A 22,410-nucleotide genomic window follows, 5' to 3' on the forward strand; every position below is an offset into this window, starting at 1 on the left:
ATATTCTTGGAAACTTCGAAACCGCTGTTAGAATTTGCGATTGCGATTTTTCTCGATTGACGAGTTAAGTGAGACATTTACAGTTTATAACGGACCATTTTCAAGAGCATAACAAACACCACAAAGCGATATTAACTACATAAATGACCATCTGTCAATGTTGAACTAACGTGAAAAGGAAGTCAGCAGTTTGTGAACGGGCCAGACACTTTGAGGGGAGGTCACTCTTGTATGACTAGTGTTATGCTCACAGACAACAGTGAAATATCAAGTGTTATGTTCACTGCAGTGAAATATCAACTGTCATGTTCTGTGCAGTGAAATATCAATTGTTATATTCACTGCAATGAAAATATCACTTTTCTCAACTTCGGAAAACTCAGTCTTTCACACTTAAGTATATAATAAAACGTGTTCTCATTTCCAATAATGCCACATATAAGGCCAGTGTATGTAAAATGAGGAAGAAATATGTCAACACCCTGGGCGAGTACTATCAACTTTTGACTTGGTTCTGAAAGCTGTAAAAATGTCCTTTCATCTTGTGTACTGGATTTCAAAACTCCATAAAAATCCGTACAAAGAGAGATATATTTGCTAGGTCCAAGAAATGTACCACCAAATCCCTGTCTAAAAGAATAATTAATCCTTAATACAAATAAAGAAATACGAAGTGTTGAGACAAGTGGAATTAATACCATGTGGATTATCAAAAACTAGAGAGACTACGGAGACTTCATACTTGTGCTATTTTCCAAAATCTTTTCGTGTTTTTAATCAAGGTGCTCAAATTATTTGATGCACTTCGCCATGTAAGACCTGTTTTATCACGCTATAGATCTCGAATATCGACAAGGTCGTCTTGACTGGACGCGGCCATATAAACTTTTTCACTGAGTATTGTTTATGTAAATATAGTTCACCAATTAGTTGTGTCATATGTGAGTTGCTCCCCTTAATCCCCAATTGTCTTACCACGATCATGTGAAGTTGTGCCCGTAACAAGTGAGGAAGACCCCAAGTAAACCACCGGCCGCCACAGTAAGGGGTGGTCTTTTTGACGTATTACGTCTGTATTACGCTATTTCGCTTTTTCTAATTTCCTTTTGGTCCAGCATTTGTGATTGAGTATGCCCTAAAGTATTTAAATCTGCAAAATCCAATTGCCCTTTTAGCTCAGGTGTATCGATGATCTGATATCGTTCCAAAGCAGTGAAAAATCCCATTCTCTTCTCTGATATACACACCTGAAGTAGAAATAAAGGAGACCAGTGAGACCGTCTCACCTGTTTCTTATCTAAACTTATGCATAAAGATTCAGAGTGACAAAAAGCTACCCACAAGGCTGTATGACAAAAGGGATAACTTCAACTTTCTGGTCAAGTTTCTATTTTTGTCGAGCAATATTACAACAGCTCTAGCATTGCAATTGGTGTCTATTTTTCACAACTTTTGAGGTACAATCGAACATGCTCTTCATACCAATATTTCCAAGAGCCTCATACGATTCTTGCTCAAAAGCTGTTTCATCAAGGTCATAACAGTCAATGCCTGAGTAAAGCTTTCAAAAAGTTTTATTGTAGATATGAGGAGGACATTTCCAAATTTGACGCATCAGTGACAAAAAATTATATCCGATGCAATTCCCTATTTTGACTTGTAACATAATTTTTATGTTCCCGTGTTTTTTCAGGCGAACTATTACTTTGCCTTTGCATGTGTTTGTGACGGGTGCTACTGTTGGCGAACGTTTCGCGAATACATAGCATCGTCACTGTTTGATAGTGATTCATAAACACACGCTTCTGATTTAGTCGGAATCGTACAATGGAGTCTGTTTTTACAAAGATTTCTCACAAATATGAAAAGGGTTTTGTCGTTCATATTAACTCACAAAGACTTCTGCCCATAATGTCGATATATTAATTGATTCGATCACCTTAAAAATTTCGAAAGAGCATCCAATTCACCTCTTTTCTTTAGCTAAATACCAGAAGCAATTGTCTTCAGACTAAAACCATTATTTAGACACTACATCTGTAGAGGTATTGAAATCCATAGATGGGACAGAGGAGAAATACTATTCGAGACTACCATAATAATTAAATATTGTGTAACATATTTCAACATCACTGGTTCAGGTTTTATTTTACCTCATGACAGACAGACATAGTTCAGGGTGAGAACAGTAGTACAACATGATGGAAACCACATTTGGACCAGTGTTCTTGTGTTTTGTGAGACTGTGTGTTCTTGTTTCTTGTGAGACAGTGTGTTCTTGTGTCTCGTGAGACATTGTGTTCTTGTGTCTTGTGATACAGTGTGTTCTTGTGTCTCGTGAGACAGTGTGTTCTTGTGTCTTGTGAGACAGTGCGTTCTTGTGTCTCGTGAGACAGTGTGTTCTTGTGAGACAGTGTGTTCTTGTGTCTCTTGCAACACTGAACTACTATGACATCTCTTGAAAGTAGAAAGTGTTATTTGTAATAACACCATACAGTTTGAACTGTCATGTCAATGACAGATGACAAGAAGATACTATACAAATGCCATTACATAGTATGTGATGAGTATGGCAAATACTTGAATAATCCAGTTATTCCGTGATAGAAAGTAAAGATGTAACACCATAGAATATACGGAGACACACTTTGAATGCAAATATTTATTTTTGGACTGGGAAGGGTATTAATACATGTTACTATGTCACACTAACTGTAACCTTTACTGAACAATAGACTAATAACACATTTCACGTTGAGGAATTGTTTATAAACCAGCAAATATAATATGTTTTAGTTATTGTCATTCTGAAGATTGGTATGACAACCAGATATGCTGTTGGTATATCAACTGTTCAGTATAGTTTACAAGTAACATTCACTTTACACAAAACGTTAGGTATTATAAATAGTCAATAAATATGCCTAGATCATTTTTCCGTGAGGGGGTAAGTTGGCGTTGGAACGTCGTAGTCCTAGAGACGGATGGCGTTGTACCTTCTCAAGGGACGTCTCTGAGAAGCGTTTGGCAAGGTCTGCAAAAGAGCGAAAAATTATGTAAATATGTAAGCTGTTTCATTTGAAGTTGATCTATTTGTATTCTTTGAATGAATTGATTTCTACCAACGTATGCGTGCTTCAGAATGATTGTTTTTTATTGTTCATTGTCTCATATCAGATACGAGCATATCAATTATGAGCAAAATGACTTGGTTAACTGCAAATGTAAATTAAGATATTAAAAAGAGATGTAAAGTACACGGTGCCCTAAAAACCTCATGTCCTACTTACTTTTATTTCACCATTCATTCTGGTTGTAGCATTAGGTGTCTGCCACATTGACTTTGGAATGTACTGAAAATTGAACAAAATAATCTTGTTAAAACAGGATATTCAAAGAATAAATAGGTTCAAGATCAATTTAAACGTCAATGGGATAGGTATATCCTCGGGGATGTATATGATAAATAATACATTAGTAAAACTCTTGATTCTGCAAATCTGGTAGCCGCTCGACTTATTTCATGCTGTGGTAATCTACGTTAAGTAACTTACTCTCTGGTATGTTGCCCTGTCTGGGATGTAGGTGCTGATTGCAGTCTTTGCCTTTTGAACATACGTCTGGATTTCTGGAAGTGTGTCCAGAGATTGAACTGGGATGGGCAAGTATAATTCTATCTGAATTTCACCATGTTGAGGATCCCAAACTGTGACCTTGGACTTTTCCAGAAACACCAATTGTTCCCTGTACTTCTGAACCTCCTCCTCAACCATCTCCTTGAGGATGTCATAGATGCTCTGCAGGTGCTGCTTGAGGTTTTCCTCTACTTGCCAGTAGTTAAATGCCCACACACCCTGTAAATCATTGACAAGCCATTAAAGTTACAGTTTCTTTCAGTCTGCGCCAACATACTTAGAACTTGAAATGATAAATTGGCTTATAAGATACGAACACAATTACAGTTTTACATCAAGCAGACAACGTTAGGACTGACCTCTTGGTATGCATCATTAGTAAGAGAAAGCAGATGCTGGAGGTCGTCCCTCTTCATGATGTCTCCCAGGCGGGAGGTCAGCATCTTCTGTGTGTGCTCTACAATCGTGTTGTATCTGCTAGGAATGTTAAGATCCTGTACTTTGTTGGTGATGGTGTTGAGGTATTGCTGGTAGTTGTCAGCAAACTGAAGCCTGATGGTCGCCAATCGAGGATGGTTCTTCAGGTCTAAGAAAAGGTGCAGTCTAATGTAAAAATGAACTTTCACGATAATGGTAATTTTTCATTGATCGCCGAAGGAAAGTGAGTAATTGAGTATGTTAGTAAACCCCTTTTTGCAATATTCGAACAATATCAAGGCGGGGGACACCAGAAATGGGCTTCACACATTTGTACTCAAGTGGGGAACCGAATCCGGGCATTCAGCGTGACCAGCAGACGCTTTAACTAATTGGCTACCCAACCACCCCTCGAAGCAAAAGCACACACTAATAATAAGTACCAAAGAATTACCTGTAATAGAAGTCCGCAGGTTATTGTAATGATGATGATAAGTGTTCCTCAAACTCTGCAGCTGTTCATCAAGCCCCGAGATCATTTCAACAGTGTTTATGACAAGCTCGTCCACACCACGCTGCATTGAGAAATGAATGGAGAACTACATCACATATATAATATCAACACCAGAGAGTAACTAGCTGTCCACCAAAACAGATTCAACTGGGCGTAAAAGTCAAAATAAGGGTGACAATCATAGCATGGATCGCTGAAAAAAATGGTGACACCAAGTGTTCGCGAAAAGGGTAAGCATGGAAGGGTAACAAACCTTAAAGTTGACGAGTGTTTCAGCAACGATAGCCTGATATTTCTGTCCAATAGGGAAGTTTGTCATCTCCTCCATATATTGAGCTAGTTTCTGATTAGTGGAAGCAAACACTTCCTTTGTCGAAGTCACAAGGTCCCTGTAGGCTTGGCTGAAACAAAGAAGTTTCCACTCGGTTATCAACTTGTGCATTATTTCAGGGAGTATGTGTTATCCTGTGTAGAACTATCAGTGTCTGACAAGGTTATACTTATTATAATTATTACCATAAATTGATACCCAACTTTACATCAATGAAATCACTGATATACTTACAATGCCTGGTTGAAGTGATCTCCCATGGCTGCCATGTAGAAGTCATTACGGTCGTACATGCGCTTGATATCCCTCCTGATAGAGTCCAGCTGTTTCTCTATGGTAGCCATTTCTGATTCCATCATGGTTAGGTAAGGAGACAGTTCTTCCTTGGTGGCTTGTGAAATCCGGTGGTACTTGCCTGACAACTCCTGTCCCACAGACTCGTACACAGAGTGGAAAGCGGTCTTTGTATTTTGTCCATATGTCTCCACCTTCTTGGTCAAGTATCCCTTTAAAAATGCAAGGGTACTCATTTATAAAAACAACCCTCACATATTGGAATGCTTATGGCATTTTTAGATTTTCATAATTTCATGTGTAGCAATTACATATAATTGCATTTACTACCTGAACATCGGCGATCATTTGTGGTCTCCAGGATATCCTGGTATGGAGCAGACGGGATGTGTTGAGTCTGAGTGCAACTAGACTATCAGACACTCGACGGGAATTCTCCTGATGATAAACCTCAGCCTGCATGGCACTTGAGTTGACATATCTGGCATTCATGTTCAGTGTTTTTCCAGGGTTGTCTGTATTAGAAAATGTTTGTTATTCAGTCATAGTTTGAATGTTTGGTCTCAAAAATTCCATACGTTTGATGAAACAGGATCAAACATGAAGGGAACATGAATATTTTAGAACCTACCCAGATCGTAGTTAGTTTGGAAGTCCACCATTCTCCTTTCAGCATCAACAGTAAGGTGGGCTTGAACAATCTTGTCCCCATACATATTCCTGATCTTCAGCTTGAAAGGGGTCTCCTCCATCTCACCAGAAAGTTCCATGTTCTTGATTGGGGTCTCCATCTGTAAAAAGCGGGAGCTATGTTACTTATGTTAACGTCAATACTTAGACACTATTTTTGTCATGAGACTGGAATTATAACTTTACAATAACTTTTAAAGTTATGAAGATAAACATAAGTATTATTCACAATTCTGTTTAGATCTCTAGATTCTAATTATAACTTTAACTTTTGATTCAATAGTATAGTCATTCTCACCTGCAGCTGTATCTGCTTTCTTAGTTTGTTGATCTCTCCTCTGAGGGCGAAGTTCTTTCTTTCCCTCCTGGCTGTCAGGTAGGTCATTCCAGTTCCAGCAGATACTTTCTCACTGGAGCTACCAATATGGGATGTTAGTTTGACGTCCACATCTGTATATGGATGGCTAATGCCAACCACAAAGCTGTAGTTGGTGTTACCATAGCCATAGGAAATGTCATCCATTCGAGATGTGAGGGTGAGGGTCTTTCGGGGGTCACTGGAGTAGGACACTTGTGTTTTTCCATTGAAGACAGTCCTGCCATCATTCAGCAGCATTTCTGTGTCGATCTGGATGTTCTGAAGAATATTGTCAACAGATACGAATGTGTTCTAAATATGGTAACATATCATTAAGGTTTACTATTCATCATGACATTTTCCTATGATAAGATCAAAGCATCAATTTGACATTAAAAGTCCAGTGTAAGTAATGTGTTGTATTCTTACCTTGCCAATAGAAGGAAGTCTGAGAGAGAGATCTGCCTGGTTGTTTTTGTCACCAGGTGTGAGGACTGCTTTCATGCCAATCTTCTTTGTATCATCTCTGTCTGCATCCCAGGAGAAGGCTCCATCCACAGTTTGGCTTGCACCCGTCTGACTGTAAGACCCATCCATTTGGAGACTTCTCAGAGGGGATCCCACTTTGAAGGAGCCATCAAACATCTTGCTGTAGCGACGGCTACGATCCTTTACATCCACATCATAGAACAGTTTGTGACCTGCATCTTCATTCCAGATGAATTCTCCATGACTCTTTGTCTGGAGCTGTGAAGTGAGGACATTTCCAATGATACCAACAGTGCGGGATGGATGGATAAACTTTAGTGTCAGGTCTTTGTTCAAAAGAGACTGTCTGCTCCTATCTGTCAGTGTGGTCTGGATTCGGATGTTGCTCTCGGGTTCATCTCTGTCCCAGTTGACAAACATCTCACCATCGATGTTCTTATCAGCTATTTCCCCGGAAAGAGTCAGCTGCATTGGTCTTGGTGTCCTCATTGTGAATGTTCCCTGCTCCCTTGAGCCTCGGGAGATCTCCATGTCCATATCCAGAACAGTGTCACCATTGTAATCGGCTTCCAGCTTCTCTGTATATTTGTCTGATCCTTGATGATGTTCAAACCTAAGAGCAGTCAGCTTTGCAGTTTCAAATGGTGTAACAAGGGTGAAATCTGTTGTCAGTTGTTTCTCATTGTATATTTCAAGGAATTGGTAGGATCCATCAAAAGCTATTTGGTCCCTGGGGCTCCATGAAGCCTCAATGTGAGATTGGTATTTCTTGTTTCTGATGGTGTTATGGATAGCCAGTTTGATATCATTGGAAAGAGATATTAAACCTTCCATTTCTAAGGGAGATGAGTAGCCGAGAGATGCTTCACCTGTGAGAATACCAGTCATTGGAGTTTGTATGGTGCCTGTGGACCTAAACTTCATCAGTTCACCAGCATGTGTTAAAGAGATCTCAGCAGAATCAAAGTTTTCAAATGGTGTTGATAATCGTGCAACAGCAGTGTAGGGCGTGGTAGACATGTCAATAGTTGACTCAAGACCAAAGCGATTGCCGTTTCCGGCATTCAGTTTGCTCTCTAGATTGTATCTTTCAATACCATGCTCAAATGATGTGGATGCAGAGAGAACCTCATAGTTTCTGAAAGGTGTAGTCAGTTTGACTTCCACATCATACTTTGGTGAGGTTGTTGCATGGAGTTCTCCTGTAATTTTCTGCCCTTGTGCATACTGTACAGCAGCATTACAGTTTATTCCGTTAGTTGTTGCAGAGTGATCGATCTCAGCCTTGGTGAATTCATAGCCTTGGAAAGGTGTATTGATCTCTAAGCTACTTTCTAGACGATCAAGGTCATGGTTGAAATGGTTGATTTTGGCGGTGATCTGTCTCCTGTCCATGAATTTGACCATACTTTGAGAAGTAAAACGATTCCATGTACCAGAATGATCAAAAGAGAAGCCAATGTTTCTGTATGGTCTGAATGGTGTTAAGATTTTGACCTCACCATGAACACCATCCATTGCTCTGAATTCAGCCTTCATACTTGCTTTCTTCTGGTTGTAGTCACCATTGATACTCATCTTCATATTCCTCAGCTCACCTTCTTTGTGGAATTTGATGTTTCCTGTCTGTCCAAGTCCTGCCAGATTGAAGGTAAATCCTGAGCTGATGTCAATATCACCATTTCTAACCCGGAAAAATGAGTCAGTTGTGATGGAACCACCAGTGCCTATGCTGGCAGACATCTGATTTTTGAAGTTGGTTGGTCTCCCGTTGAAATCTAGATGCACATCAATATCTTTTGTGTATGGGTTTCTGATGGATAAGTCAGTCAAGAGTCGTCTTGAACTAAAGACGTTGTTGACAGATGCTTCTAATGTTGCATCTCTGATTCCAATGGATCCTTTAGCTTTGAGATTATTGATATCCCCTTCTTTACTGTAAGATACCCTCATGCTTTCCAGGCCTTGAATGTTGCTGACAATATTCAGGTTACCTCTCATAGAACTTCCAGTCTGGACATCCAAGTCTGCAGTGAATGACTTTCCAATGGCTTGTACTTCCAAATGACTCTTGCAGTTGCCAATGGATCCCTCATGAGTGAAGATGATTCTGCTGTTGTCAAAGTTTCTGAAAGGAGTTTTGAGTGTAGCGCTTATGTCAATTGTTGGTGACATCATGCCATTTACAGTCATAAGTACTTTTTGATCTTGACCATAGGTAACATCCATGTTGGAGCTAAGACGGCCATTCTTTACTGAATGTTTGTATTCCCCAGATTGGCTTTCATATCCTTGGAAAGGTGTTTTTAGCTCAGTGCTGGCTTGAATGTGTGTCAGTCCAGATGTTAAGAAGACGACCTTGCCTTCAACAACCTTTCCATCCATGTAGCGAAGATTTCCTTCAGTATTGAAGCGGGATAGGGATCCTGAGTGCTGGATAAACCCTCCAACATTTCTGAAGTTCTGGAAAGGACTCCTGATCGTCAAAGATGCCATGATGCTGTTCTTTAAACTGGCACTAAGATCTACCTCTAGTGTAGAATCCTTAATGTTAAGAAGGGCTGTGCTTTTCAGATCAGTGAGATCACCCTCCACACCAATGGAACCCTTCATGCTTTCATAACCAGGAATGTTAGTTGTGATAATGAGGTTGCCTTTTGTTGATTCCATGTTTGCAAAGTTGGTCTGTGCAGTAAGTCTGGTCTTGGCAAACTCAAGTTCTGCATTGCTTTTCAGATTTCTGAGAGGACCAGTAGAAGTAAACATTGCTCTGCTAAGTTCAAAGTTCCTGAAAGGAGTTTTGAGCATAACATTTACATTGATATCTCTGGATGTATCTGCAGAGATGTCTGATGTAATTCTCTGTCCGTTGCCATAGGTGACTGCTGAGTTAGATTTAAAGTAATTGCTCCTGGAATCATGTCCATATTCAACTGTTATCATTTCAAATGCAGTGAAGGGTGTCTTCAGCTCGGCACTTGTTTTCATCTGTCTGTATCCATTATGGGAGAACTTAACTTTGCCCTCAATTGTTTTGCCATCCATGTAACGGAGCAGTCCTTCGCTATTAAAGTCATTCCAGTTGCCTGTGTGTTCAATGACAATGGCTGTGTCTCTAAAGTCTCTGAAAGGTGTTCTTAGAGAAAAGGTTCCTCTGATGTCTTGAGCAATTCTACTTGTGATATCGGCTTCAATGGTGGAATCCTTAAGGGAGGCTGAGGCAGAACCTCTAAAGTTGTCGCTGCTTCCCTCCTTGTTGAAAGATGCTTTGACCATTTCCATACCCTCGATATTAGAGATGATGGAGAGACTAGCCATGGTAGTAGTTCCGTGTTCAAATGATGAATCAGCAGTGATTGATTTCTCCAGGATTTCCATTTGTGCATGACTTGTGCAGCTGATAAGTGGTCCGGAATGACTAAACACAAGTTTATTGTTTTGGAATCTGTTGAAGGGTGTTTGAATGGTAAGATCAAAACTGATCTTAGGTGATGTTTCGATACTGAGATCAGATGTAATTCGTTGTCCACGTCCATAGAGAATGAGAGCATTTGATGTCATTTGGGTGTCATCGATAGAATGGCGGTATTTGAGAAGTGAAGATTCATATCCAAGGAAGGGAGTCTTGATTTCTGCTTTGGTATCAACATGAGCCAGTCCAGATTGCCACAAAGTAAGGGTGCCCTCAAGAGACTTGCCATCCATGTACCTGATAGTGCCTTGACTTGAAAACCTCTGCATGTTTCCAGAATGCTGAAGAGAAAGTCCAACATCTTTGTAGTCTTCAAATGGTGTTTGCATGGTAAGAGATCCTTCAATTTTGCCATCTGTTTTTAGCATAAGGGAAATATCAACTTGTTCATTGTCCAGAATTCCACTGGCTTTGGCGTTCATGTCACTAATGTAACCTTCTTTGTGAAGCTTGAGTCCAATGTTTCTGCCCCTCCAATCTTTTGTGTAACCAAAGTTGGTAGATAGATCTATCAATGGATATCTGAAAGTGAATGCTGACTCTGAGTTGAAGGAGTGCCGTGAACCAACTGCTCCAGATACCTTAGTGGAGAAACTTCTTAATTGACCGTCATGATCTATGACAAACTTGATGTTATCAGAAAAGGGGGATTTGAGAAGAAGGGTTGTGTCCAGGCGTCCGTTGGAAAATCTGTTCTGGCCAGAGATGTCAATGGTTTGATCTTGTCCAAAAGTGATAATTATACCTCCTCGGATGTTATCCAAAGAGCCACGCTTGTTGAATGAAACTTTAGTTTCTGTCATGCCACTGAATGGTGTCTTCAGTGTGAACACCCCGGTTGATCTAAAACCATTATGAAAATCTAGGTCCACTTCCCCAGTTTTCCTTGCCATTTCTATTTCTCCATGGCTCTTCACGTCATCCCAGTTGCCCTCATGTCTGAACGATAGCTTGTTCATTTCATAACCAGAGAAAGGTGTGGTGATAACCAGACTGCCATCATATCCCTTTGCCCAGTTCAGTTTCAGATCACCAGCCAGGTTGTTGTCTGAAGCAAACGAAAGATCAGCATGTGTTTGTAGTGAACGTCTTCTGAGTGCATGCTTTAGGGATGCACTCATGTGTTCCATTCTTTCAAATGGAGTCTTGATGGTGACGTCAATAATAATGGGGGTTCCAATGGCATAGACAGCATCGAGGCTAATAGTTTTCCTTGGGTAGTATTCAGTTTCAATGTGTGAGCGTCTTCCCTTGCCTGTATTTTCACTGCTGGCAAACACCTGCAAGTACTGATACTCGTGGAAGGGAGTATCTATCCTCATTTTTCCATTCATATCATCTAGGTTCCAGTTTAAGACTCCAGCAAAGTTTCCCAGGACTGGGGTGATAGCAAAGTTAGCTTTGCTCATGAAGTTTCTATGGTCACCATTGAATGAAAGTCCTGCTTCCAAAGATTTGTAGTCATCAAATGGAGTCTTCAGTGTTGCCCGGTAATTGTTGAGACTATCAGGTGTGATGTGTGCTTCAAACTCAAAGGACTTTCTGATGTCATAGCTGAAGCTTCCTCTGGATATCAAATCAGAGCCTTCCCTCTTGTGGGATGCCTTCACGACAATATCTCTGAAGTTTTCAAAAGGACTTGTCATCCTCAGACTTGTTTCAATATCCTGGGTAGATGGAGCAGCAAAGGAACCATCGAGCGATAATTTGTTATATGGAGACCATTCTAATTCAGCATGTCCCGAGAGTGGATAAGTTACATAGCGAGCATTTATCTTCCCTTTAAGGTTGGTCATGGGTGATGCCAGTGTAAAATCAGACTCTGTTTGCCCATTGGATCTAATGTAGTTGATACCTGCTGATCCAATCATATTCTCTCCCTGCTTCATGTTAGACGAGTGTCGAATAAAACCTCTTCCATGTTCATGGTCAAGGTTGATGTCAATATTGCGGATTGGTTCCCATGGTGTTTCAATTGTCACTCCTCCTAAGGCCTTTGTTCTGGTGGCTGAAGCATGGTTTCCAAATATGTTGACAAATATACGTTTGTCTCTGCCCCATTCTGTTGTCATTGTGCTCTTCACATCATTGTGAGTATTTCTGTGTTGCCAGTTGTTGGTGAATCGGTAGCTTGGAGAAGAGAGTGTGAGCTTGCCAGTGTTTTGGAACTGCCATCCAGATTTTGCGTGGTTCATATCCAAGTCATAGATGTACTGATCACCATTGACATCCAGTGCAATGTCAGTCACAAACTTTCTTAAATCATCATTGTGAGAAAGACGGAGATTAACAGCTCGCATTCCCTTGAAGTTGGACTTAAAAGTCACAGTACCCTCAATGTCCCTTTTCTGGTCAGTGCATCGGTTCTCTCCAGTCATAATGAGCTTGGCATTCTTTCCCTCTAAGCTTCCCTTCATGATAGTGTTGAGTGAAGTTGTCATTCGGTGAGCTACTTCGGTGCTGAACCTTCTGTATCCCTTGAAAGGGGATGTTCCTGTGATAGTGAGGTCTATGTTTCTTACAGAGAAGGGTTTCTTCATGCTGACAGCAGAAGAGATCTGATTCTTCTTTCCACCCCAGGAGAATTGCATGGAAGAGCCATATTTTTTGTCATCGTTGTCACTGCTGGCCTGGGCCATTAGTTCCTCAAATCCTTCAAATGGTGTCTTCACTCTCACAGAGCCATCAAGTGACTGCCCATTTCGTCTTGGGACCCTTTTGAAAGATGTGTCTACTTTGACCTTCTTGTCAGTGTCCCAAGAGAAATCAGCACGGGTTGTATACTGCTCACCACTAGCATGTTTGATATTGAACTCCACATCTCTGGTTGGGTATTTCATTGCAACAGTGGAAGCGAAATTGCCAAGTGACTTGAGATTGAGTTTTCCTGTGAGGAGGAATCTCCTGGAAATGTCCTTATCAGCATCCCACTTAGCATCAGCAGAGCCCTCATATGTGACACCTCGCTTTCCCCCTTCGACCTGAAGAATGACATGTCTTGTGGGGTATGTCATGTCCATGCTCCACTTGGCAGATGATGTCTTGGAGTATTTATAGCCTGTGTTGATTCCGTAAACCTCACCAGCATAATCAGCCTGAGCAGAAACCTTGAGGTCTTTGTTATCCAGGTTAGTGGAAGCAGTGAGTTGGATTGGCTGGATGTTATGTAGGTTGATGTTAGATTTCACCTGGTGGGCTGCATCCTTCTGTCTTTTGTAGGTTGTTACCATGGTAGACTTTTCTTTATCCATGTAAAAGGTCATGGAGTGTGTGTAGTCTTTCTTTGACTGGATTAGATCGGTATTCAGACGTAGTTCTTTGCCTGGATAGGAAAGGCTAGCTTCACCCAAGAGATTAAGTGTCCTCTTTCCACTGTTTCTAAGATTGAGAGCAGCATCAATTGTATTTCCTTTGCCATAGGCAAATGTCATGGAGGAATTCAGATTGCGACTATCTTGGGCGTGCTTTCCTTTCAGGCTCAATTTTATATCCTGAAATGAAAATCAATGCAACCATTTAGTAACAACTGCTATACAGATGATATCTTTGGTATATAACTATAATATTATTATAGTATATTTGGCCTTATAGTTATGCTATGTACAATCAAATGACTTACCAGTGGTCCCAGAGTAGTTTTCATTGTGTAGTCAACTTTGGCTTTGGAGCCCATGTCATGGTTGACTAGAGCATAACCTGTGATCTGGCGGGAGGAGTCCTTGGATTTTGGTCCATATCTGAATGTTGCACCAGCTTCTGTGTGTTTCTTGTTGTGAGAGAAGTCCATATCTGTGAAGAAGTTCACCTGAGGGAATCTCTTGTCTTCGAAGTTTCTGGAAAACAATCATAATGTCTACACACACGATGCATACATTTGCAAATCAACTTTGCTATCACTAAGGTTGTGACGCTGTCCTCATGTATAAGAGGTTGATATGTCAATGTTTACAAATGTAACTTACGTGTTGAGCTGGTAGTTCCAGAGGGACTTGGTGCTACGATCAGTGTATTTAGAGCTGAATGTGATCTTGTCCTTCTTGATACTTCGGATCTTAGGCAGGTTGTAGTCCAGAGTTATAAAGGAGCTGACTGTGTTCATCTTGGTCTGCACGTTGCCGCTAACCTTGGTGACCAGAAAATGGGAGGACACCGTTACACTTCCAGTGTACTTGCTTTTGGTACCACCAGTCTTCTTGATGTTACCTGATTTGGACATATATGCATAAATTAATAATCATAATCTTCAGTAGTTACTGTGGTTAAATGTTTGTTATTTGGAATTATTCATCATCATTTGCGACAGCAAAGTAATCAACCATTGAAAATTTCAGTTTACCCGGTTAACGGACTTAAGTATTAACATATATATGTTTCTCCACTCATTAATATTAGATTACTAAATATCAATATCAAAAGGTTTGTGAATATCTGATACTAAATTGTGATTGTGAACTATATGTCTGCATTCCTAAATATTCCTTAAGTTAGTTTCTTTGAGGCATGTTCCGTTCCATAACACTTACATTTGAGAGTGATTGGTTTGGTCAAGACCTTGTGGACATCTAGAGACAGACTGCCCTTGAGTGATTTGCCCTCTTTGTAGTCTCCTGAACCAGAGAGTGAGACGACCTCAACTTTTGGGGTCTTCACCGTCAATGTTGGGATGACCTTGATGATGGACTTCTTCCTGCCACTGTTCTGGTACACCAAACCAGCCTCGAGAACGTAGTCCTGCTTTGGTGCAAGATTGAAGGTACCCATCACACTCTTCTCAATTTTAGAGTTTAGTAAGGCAGCTGCAAAAGTAAAGTAAGATAAAAGAAACATGAAAAATGGTGTTTTGTTGTGTTTTTATATTGACGTGCTATGATTTTATTGAATAATTGTTAGTTTTGAAAAGTGAACTTACATCTAAAGCTGATTGCATTTGGTGTTACCCCAGCAAGGGTTAACTCAACACTGGCTCTCTTGAGTGCTTCAGCCTCAACTGTGCCACTGAGTAGGATGACTTTGGCTCCAGGACGTCTGATCTCCAGTCGGGGGATGTAGGTCACAAATGTCTTTACTTTCTTGATACCCACTTCACTGATGATACCATATTCTGAAGATTCATCGACAATCAGATTGCCCCTTGTGCCTATCTTGTTACTTTCATATGCCATGGACCCTGTAGAATGAAATGAATAGTATTACTTTCAGTCTAAGCATAATAAATCACAAAGTTCTATGTTTCTTCAAATGTGACAGCAAATAAGGCTCAATCCAAACAACACACCTTTGAATGCTGCCTTCTTCCATGGGGATGCTAGGTTGATTTCAAGGTCTTTATCTTTTTTATTTAGAAGAAAGTCGAAAGCCAAAGATCGGTCAGTTCTGGATCCAGGTGTGTTCACAGATATCTGAGCTTTAGAGAAATACTGATTCTGAAAAAAGAAAAATACATGTATACATTTTTTACCATTAAAATAAAACTTAGTTGCTCAATTAAGTAAAGATGCTTTCTCAGCAGAGAACTTCTTATTTCATACAAATGTATGTCATAATGTCTCTTCTGTCACAAATTCACATACCACCGAAACGTGTGACTGTTTTGAAAGAAGAACTCATTTACAAACTCACCACTGATTGATTAGCCATGAGCTTGTAGCCAGTGTGTGTGTCCCTCTTGTAAAGAACGAGGCTTTGGGAGAAGGGTCCTGTGAAGGGGAAGTATGGAGCATTATCCACCATAGAAGCATTAGGCCACTGGAACTCATTACAAAGCTCAAGGCCGGTAATTGTGGCAAGCCTGGCTCCTGTGCACAGTTCCAGCTTCTTTCTGTTGCCTGAGACCAAGTCTTGTTTCTTCTCCTGATCACCATGAATGCTGAAGAACTCTGTGCTGTAGAAAATGGAAGGAAACATTAGTCCATAAAAATGTTGAATATCATGTTTTGATTGATTGTATTAATAATTTTGGCACTATTCACTCACTGATCACGGAGGAAGCAACAACTACTCTTGTCCGCTCACTCATTCCTATCCCCGCTTATAAACTTAAAAACATTTGGATATCACTCTTTTGGAGTAGCAACTGCTTATAACTTGCATAATCTGCCTGACTTCTTGAGATATGCTGACTCTTTGGTACATTTCAAAGCTAAGATATATATTTTCAAACTTTAATCTAACATCCCATAATCTCTTTCAGTTTTGTGTAGATGCCCATGAGCACGTTGTTGCGGAGTTTGAGCGTGTTACAAGTGGACGTATTATCATTATTAATATTTCTTAGTTTCTATCACTTAATGTAGTAGTAGATTGATTATGAAGTGTTGTTTCCTTAGCAAAGGCATAACAGTTATCTTAAAATATTTGCTTGTGTATAAAAAGGGAATTCTTTGTATATAGAAGAGCCTGAATATTAGAAATGCTTACTTGACATCTAGGATTTCCATCTTCTGTTGAGGAAAGTCAATGTCTGCACTAAGAATCTTTCCTCGGCTGAGCTCTACACGCCCTTTCAAGGCAGTGCTGGAATGCCAGGTGTTGACAACTCTAAGACCTGTTTTGGTGACAAAGGCATCCATGCTCATCGTGCCAACAATCTTGATAGCTCCACTGAAAAAGAAGGCAATGGTTTCAGACTTATATTTTATGGACAGTTGCATGGCAAATGTGATAACATTAATATTTTATTAAAAAGGACTGAAAACTTAAAATTTACCTTGGCTTGATGTGTCCATCAATGAGGAGACTGCTTGGTGAAGTTGTCATTTTTCGGAGGTCGACTTGACCAGAGGCCTGAAGGTCGATGGTTGCTGTTCCGTTGACGGTGAGATTGAGGGGGAGACCGGAGCTGGTGGGGATGATCATACTGCTGTCCAGGATCATCATACTCTGAGTGAAAGAGTAGTCTTGTTTCTTGGACATCTTGATGAGGAAGTCAAGAAAGTTGAAGTTCTTGATAGATGCCAATGGATCTACGCCTTTGAAATGATCATAGTACATTTCATTGCCAAAGATCCTCATGTACAAGTCTCCTCTGAGGTGATCAAGGTTGACATTGCTCTGAAACCAACAGCAATTTGAAATACATGTATATTGTTCTGTACTAAATGTTTGAATGGCTCTTAACACAAAAGTATTGTGTGTGCCCTTAGAATTAAGAGAGAATTAAATGATGGATATATAAGAAAAGCACCTTTGGTTTCTTGGCTGCCTTTCCTCCAAAGTAGCTGTATGGGCCAAGGTAGTTCTCAATGAGATACTCCACTCCTTCCATGCGTCCACCCAGTTCAAACAGATTGAGAGAGTTCCCAAAGAGATCAACTGTCATGTTGAGCATAGCAGAACGAGGAACGAAGGATTTATCTGAAAAGATGACATTACTCTCCAGCATGGCACCAGTGTTGAACTTCTCCAGAAATAGAGAGCCTTCATAGTTGCGTGAATACTTGAGTGTTGAGAGGTCGAAATTCCTTCCGAGGGTTTTGTCTTCCAGGATTCGTCTGATGGTCTGTTTCTGTGGACTGGATGTTTCCATCAGGTTGGTAAGATGAGACCAGACAAAGGCTCCAACTTGATTAGCTTTCTCAGATTCGAGAGTTCCTTGGATTGTACTCAAGACGTCTTCAGATGGGCACTGCATCACAGCCAAGTAGGCAGCAATTCTCAACTCAGAGTCCTCATCAGAATCTTGGTAGATGGTCATTACTTCACTTCTCTGGAATGAAACACATGTTGTGACATTATGGTTTTATTAAATAATTATTGACATTTAAATGTAACAAATATCATATGTCTTGGTGAGTTTCGTATACAGTTCCATAACTTACATCGGCAGTGCATGGTAGTCTTCTGTAGGCCTGGATGGCAGCTACTCGGACCTCCATGGGGTTGGCTTGTTTGTTGAAGCAGCTGCTAAGCGTAGTGGTCAGTCTGTCCACATGGCCTGCATTTCCGAGAGCACGAAGTGCAACTAAACTAGTCTCCAGATTAGAATCTCTGATGTAGCAGCCATAACCAATGGTCTTCTCCATGGTAGAGATGATACGTGTGATAGTGGATTCCTCAGAACAAGCTTCATGATGGTTGCAATAGTTGTTGACCATAGTGGAGATCGGAAGCATGGCTGCCTTGCTGTACTGTGGGGTGTCAAGAAGCGCCTACAAATAAATAGATTCAGAGAGAATATTAGATTTGGAAGAAGGTCTCTTTGACTGCCTTTAGGAATTTTTCTGAGATGTGAATAACAGCTCACCTTTACTTCCTGCAACATCTCCAGTGTTGGGTAGTGGATGAGAGACAGGGAAGTGATCCACATGGTTGCCTGTGCACCAGTGACTTCTCTTTTTAGCAGAATTTCTTTCAAGAACGTAACAGATGCACGTGTACTGGCCATCGGGATAGTGTCCAGGAAAAACTTCCTAGAAGCAACCACAATTGAAGGATTAATAAAAAAGGATGTACAGATGTTTATCAAGGATTATTGTTGAAAGGATTTTCAGGAATGGTATATATGATATGCAATATGTTTGTGTCACTTCAAGTGTTTATACTAACTTGACTCTCTCGCTGTTGTCAGTGCAGGTAGCTCCAGACTTTACTTGCTGGTAGACACTTCTAAGGTTATCAACATCCAGATTTTTGATGATGTAGACAAGCTCAGAGAACAAGCGTGGAGTGTCGGGGCGGATATCCTCGCGTGTATTCTGACAGATCTCTCGCAGTTTACTCTCAGCATCTCTCATTGGTTGGTCTTTGTTTCCTGGTCCATAGGCATGTTCAAACACAACTCCTGCCCGATTCCGAATGTAATCTAGAACGTGTAAATAATAAATAAGGTATGTACGACCATGAGGAACATTTATTAAAGATGATGATTATATGTATTTAATGATCTTTAAGTATTGTGTCATCGGCGAAAACTAGCACCATGAGATGTATAGACTGATCACCTTGTCTTGTGGTTACACCAGATCTCTGAGTCTTGTAGTTGAGTCTCTGAAGGATTTTGGTGGTGGCACCGCTGGTGGCCCTGGAGAAAGGTCTGAATGTGTGGGTCTCCCTGATGAGCGCACTCTTGAGGAGTCCATTCTTGTCCAGTTCTTGTTCACATTCGTGTGTACTCTTCATGAGGGGCAGAGACTGGATCTCTGAAGGAACTCTGTACTGCATGCCATGGACGGAACTGTGATAACCATTACGATCAGTGCAACCTAGGAGATCCTTGGTCTTCTTAATTGTTGTAGAGTACCAGCCATGTGATGCCACCGTGTAGTTGGTGTTGCACTCGCCTGTGACGTCACTCTGGGGACATCAAGGATAGAACTTATGCATATGTATCCCAATACATGCATGTTATACAAATTATACATAATACAGTTTTAAAACACAAGAAAAACATGTTTGTTTTACCTCTTGTACTCTCTGGTTCTTTTCCAGGTTATCCATACTGTTCTGGACAGCAGTGAGAAGACCTCTCTTGATGTTGAGAGCCCATGTGGTTTCACTCTCAGCTGGACACAGTTCTTCTACTATGCCATCTTGGAAGGAAAAGCGGAGGGGGAATCGCTCTAGATTCCTTCTGAACACGCCTGACTCATCAGCGTATTTCATTGGTGTAGAGGTTGATGGATCAGACTGATATACCTTCACATCTCGCAGCTGAAACACATGTTTGTACAATAGAAGAAAGATGCCCTTTTTTACACATCCCGCATATTTCTCACAATGTTATGGTGTATTTGACATTGCTCTAATGAATGTGTGTACTTTCACCTACCCTAAGAGCCATGTCGCACTTAGACAGCACCTCAATATCAGCAGTTGCCCGGATACCAAGAGTCGCTTGATCACCAGAAGCTCCTTCCATAGATGTATGTGTCTGAACATTGTAGTCGAATTCATAGGTTGTTCCTGGGAGGTAGTTGAACTTGTTCGTGTCTGACACAAAAATGAAAACAAGTGATATTAGTTCTATCCACAAACATCGATATGTATTTTTCAAACGGTTTTTATTATAGATATGTAGATTAAGACAAGACCAGCAGTCATTACAAACTAAGCTATTTTACTTACCTCGGCATCGTCTGGCGCAGGATGTCGTTTCATCGCGTGACTGGTAGGTGATTGGCCCTAGTATAAAATATCATGTTTAATCAACAATATATAGAGAAATGAATGGTATCGAAAATTAGCTATGTGAAACTATGAAATCCTTGTTAGGATTGGTATGGTGGAAAGAAATTCTTTTGATGAAGAGTTGTAACACCTTCCTCCAGTGTGTCACATTTGCAAAGTGGTGTCATGTTGTACTATGACCTCACACACATGGAACATTTGATCCTACAACACTTAATTTCCCTATAACCTAAGAGCTCGATATGTCAAGGGTCAGCTCGTAACGTTGTTTGAACTAAACAATGAACTAAAAGTATATGAAAAGGGAGCCTATAACTGAATACCTGAGGTGATAAATTTCAACATTTATAGCTCACGTTAAGGCTTATACCAATCGACAAATAGGTGATGAAGAAAGCGAACATGTAACCATTCAAAATGATGAGCAAGAATGATAAGTTTTTTCTCCTCTGGAAATGTCAAATTTTGATGTTGCAGATACCTTTGAATCACTGATGTGAAAATATCAGAAAGTTCAAATGGCTTACAGATAGCTATTGTTCATCCTGACCGGTGCATATTTTGAACTTCGCACATGATCAAATACAGAAGTGTGGCTAAAAAAGCGAAAAAGGACTGTGTTATAAAATGTAGATCTAAGTATAACGAAGACTATGACCTTAGATGAATTATGTAGCACGTATGTGCACTGTATATTTATCCAGACCCGTGAAAATCCGGGGTTAGACTAGGTCTTCAGCAACCCATGCTTGCCGTAGAAGGCGACTATGCTTGTCGTAAGAGGCGACTAACGGTATCGGGTGGTCAGGCTCGCTGACTTGGTTGATGCTCACTGGATTGTCTGGTCCAGACTCGATTATTTACAGACCGCCGTCATATAGCTGGAATAGTGCTGAGTGCGGCGTAAAACAACAAACCAACCAACCAACTATATATCCAATGAAAATAAGCTTGGATCAAAGATTTGCTCTTTGGTCAAATATTAGAAACACGCTTCCTGAACGTCTCTAAAATCGGCCTGGTTCATCTAGTGTTGTCACAATTCCCAAAAATGTAATGAAGAAAGTCTAATGTATATATTAACACATGCTAACTTTCATAACAACTCTACTAGTTTTCTTAATTCTTAAATCAAGCAGATCATGTGGCCCCAAAAGGGACCTAATCCGACCTGGTCCATGAATTTTTTTTAACCTGAAATATATCATTCCACTAGTGCAGGTACACATTCAAAGTCTGAAGACTTACCTGCCAGTGCACTTGCTAGCAGAGCTAACAGCGTAAAGGCTGTTGTTGAATACATTGTGTTGGGTTCTTGGGGAGACCCTTCCCGCAGTCGTGTGTCTATATGATGGCTGCTTGCTTGACACCGTGAAGTGTAATGGAACGTGTGTCACAGCGTTCGTCGTGGTTTCTGAAGCCAATGCCCACTGTTGAGTTTTATATACAGGTATCAGAAGTGGGGTGGTCAAAGGTGACATCTATTGCAGGTGTCGGTCAGAGTTATCAGTGACTTTTGTCCATATTGAACTTGACAGATTGCCGATACAGCCACACATATACATCGTTCTACTAAATGAACATCGCATATAGCATCTTATTGTAATACAGGTTTGGGGCATGTGTTCACGAAAGCATGGCCCTGACATTAATTAGCAGTTAATACGAAGGGCAAGGGGTCTGGACTTTGGTGTATGTTATCTTTGTTGATTGCACGAGAAGGTGAAGCATGTTATCATGATAGATTGAACCAGTAGCAAAGTCAATTAGCTCAACAGCAATGATGCATCTACTCTGGATGGAAGAGCAGACATGTTTGTATAATGCATTTGAGAACTACGTCTGCATGCCCTTGATTATATAAATACATGACTATTTAACATAATTGTGTGTGCAAACTGTATATTGAGTTGCACTAAACTTGACTCACTGGCTGCACCAGCGTCACCCAAACTCTCTTTGCTGCATATGTTATTAATTTTAATCAGTAACTACTACTACTACTACTACTACTACTACTACTACTACTACTACTACTACTACTAATTTAAAAACCCCGAAAACAATGACCATCGTGTAGTTCAT

At 40.5% G+C, this 22,410-nt stretch overlaps 1 protein-coding gene across 1 annotated transcript; it reads right to left on the minus strand.

Moving 5' to 3' along the window:
• Positions 1-2,647: 2,647 nt before the first annotated feature.
• Positions 2,648-21,723, minus strand: LOC139478258 (uncharacterized). The gene is made up of 28 exons (XM_071260672.1): positions 21,574-21,723; positions 20,263-20,319; positions 19,967-20,127; positions 19,600-19,848; positions 19,140-19,491; positions 18,745-19,000; positions 18,443-18,608; positions 18,018-18,347; positions 17,384-17,905; positions 16,907-17,250; positions 16,618-16,800; positions 15,820-16,081; positions 15,476-15,623; positions 15,110-15,367; positions 14,724-14,996; positions 14,163-14,403; positions 13,820-14,033; positions 6,669-13,691; positions 6,180-6,518; positions 5,823-5,982; positions 5,522-5,706; positions 5,132-5,403; positions 4,820-4,967; positions 4,507-4,627; positions 3,995-4,221; positions 3,555-3,854; positions 3,291-3,353; positions 2,648-3,034 (listed from the first exon to the last, which is right to left on the minus strand). Exons 1-28 carry the CDS (start codon positions 21,626-21,628, stop codon positions 2,975-2,977), a joined length of 12,969 nt encoding a protein of 4,322 aa, XP_071116773.1. The 5' UTR covers positions 21,629-21,723; the 3' UTR covers positions 2,648-2,974.
• Positions 21,724-22,410: the final 687 nt, after the last annotated feature.

The sequence above is a fragment of the Haliotis cracherodii genome, unplaced genomic scaffold (genome assembly GCF_022045235.1).
Source record: "Haliotis cracherodii isolate W230 unplaced genomic scaffold, xgHalCrac1.p SCAF_4, whole genome shotgun sequence".
NCBI lineage: Eukaryota > Metazoa > Mollusca > Gastropoda > Lepetellida > Haliotidae > Haliotis > Haliotis cracherodii.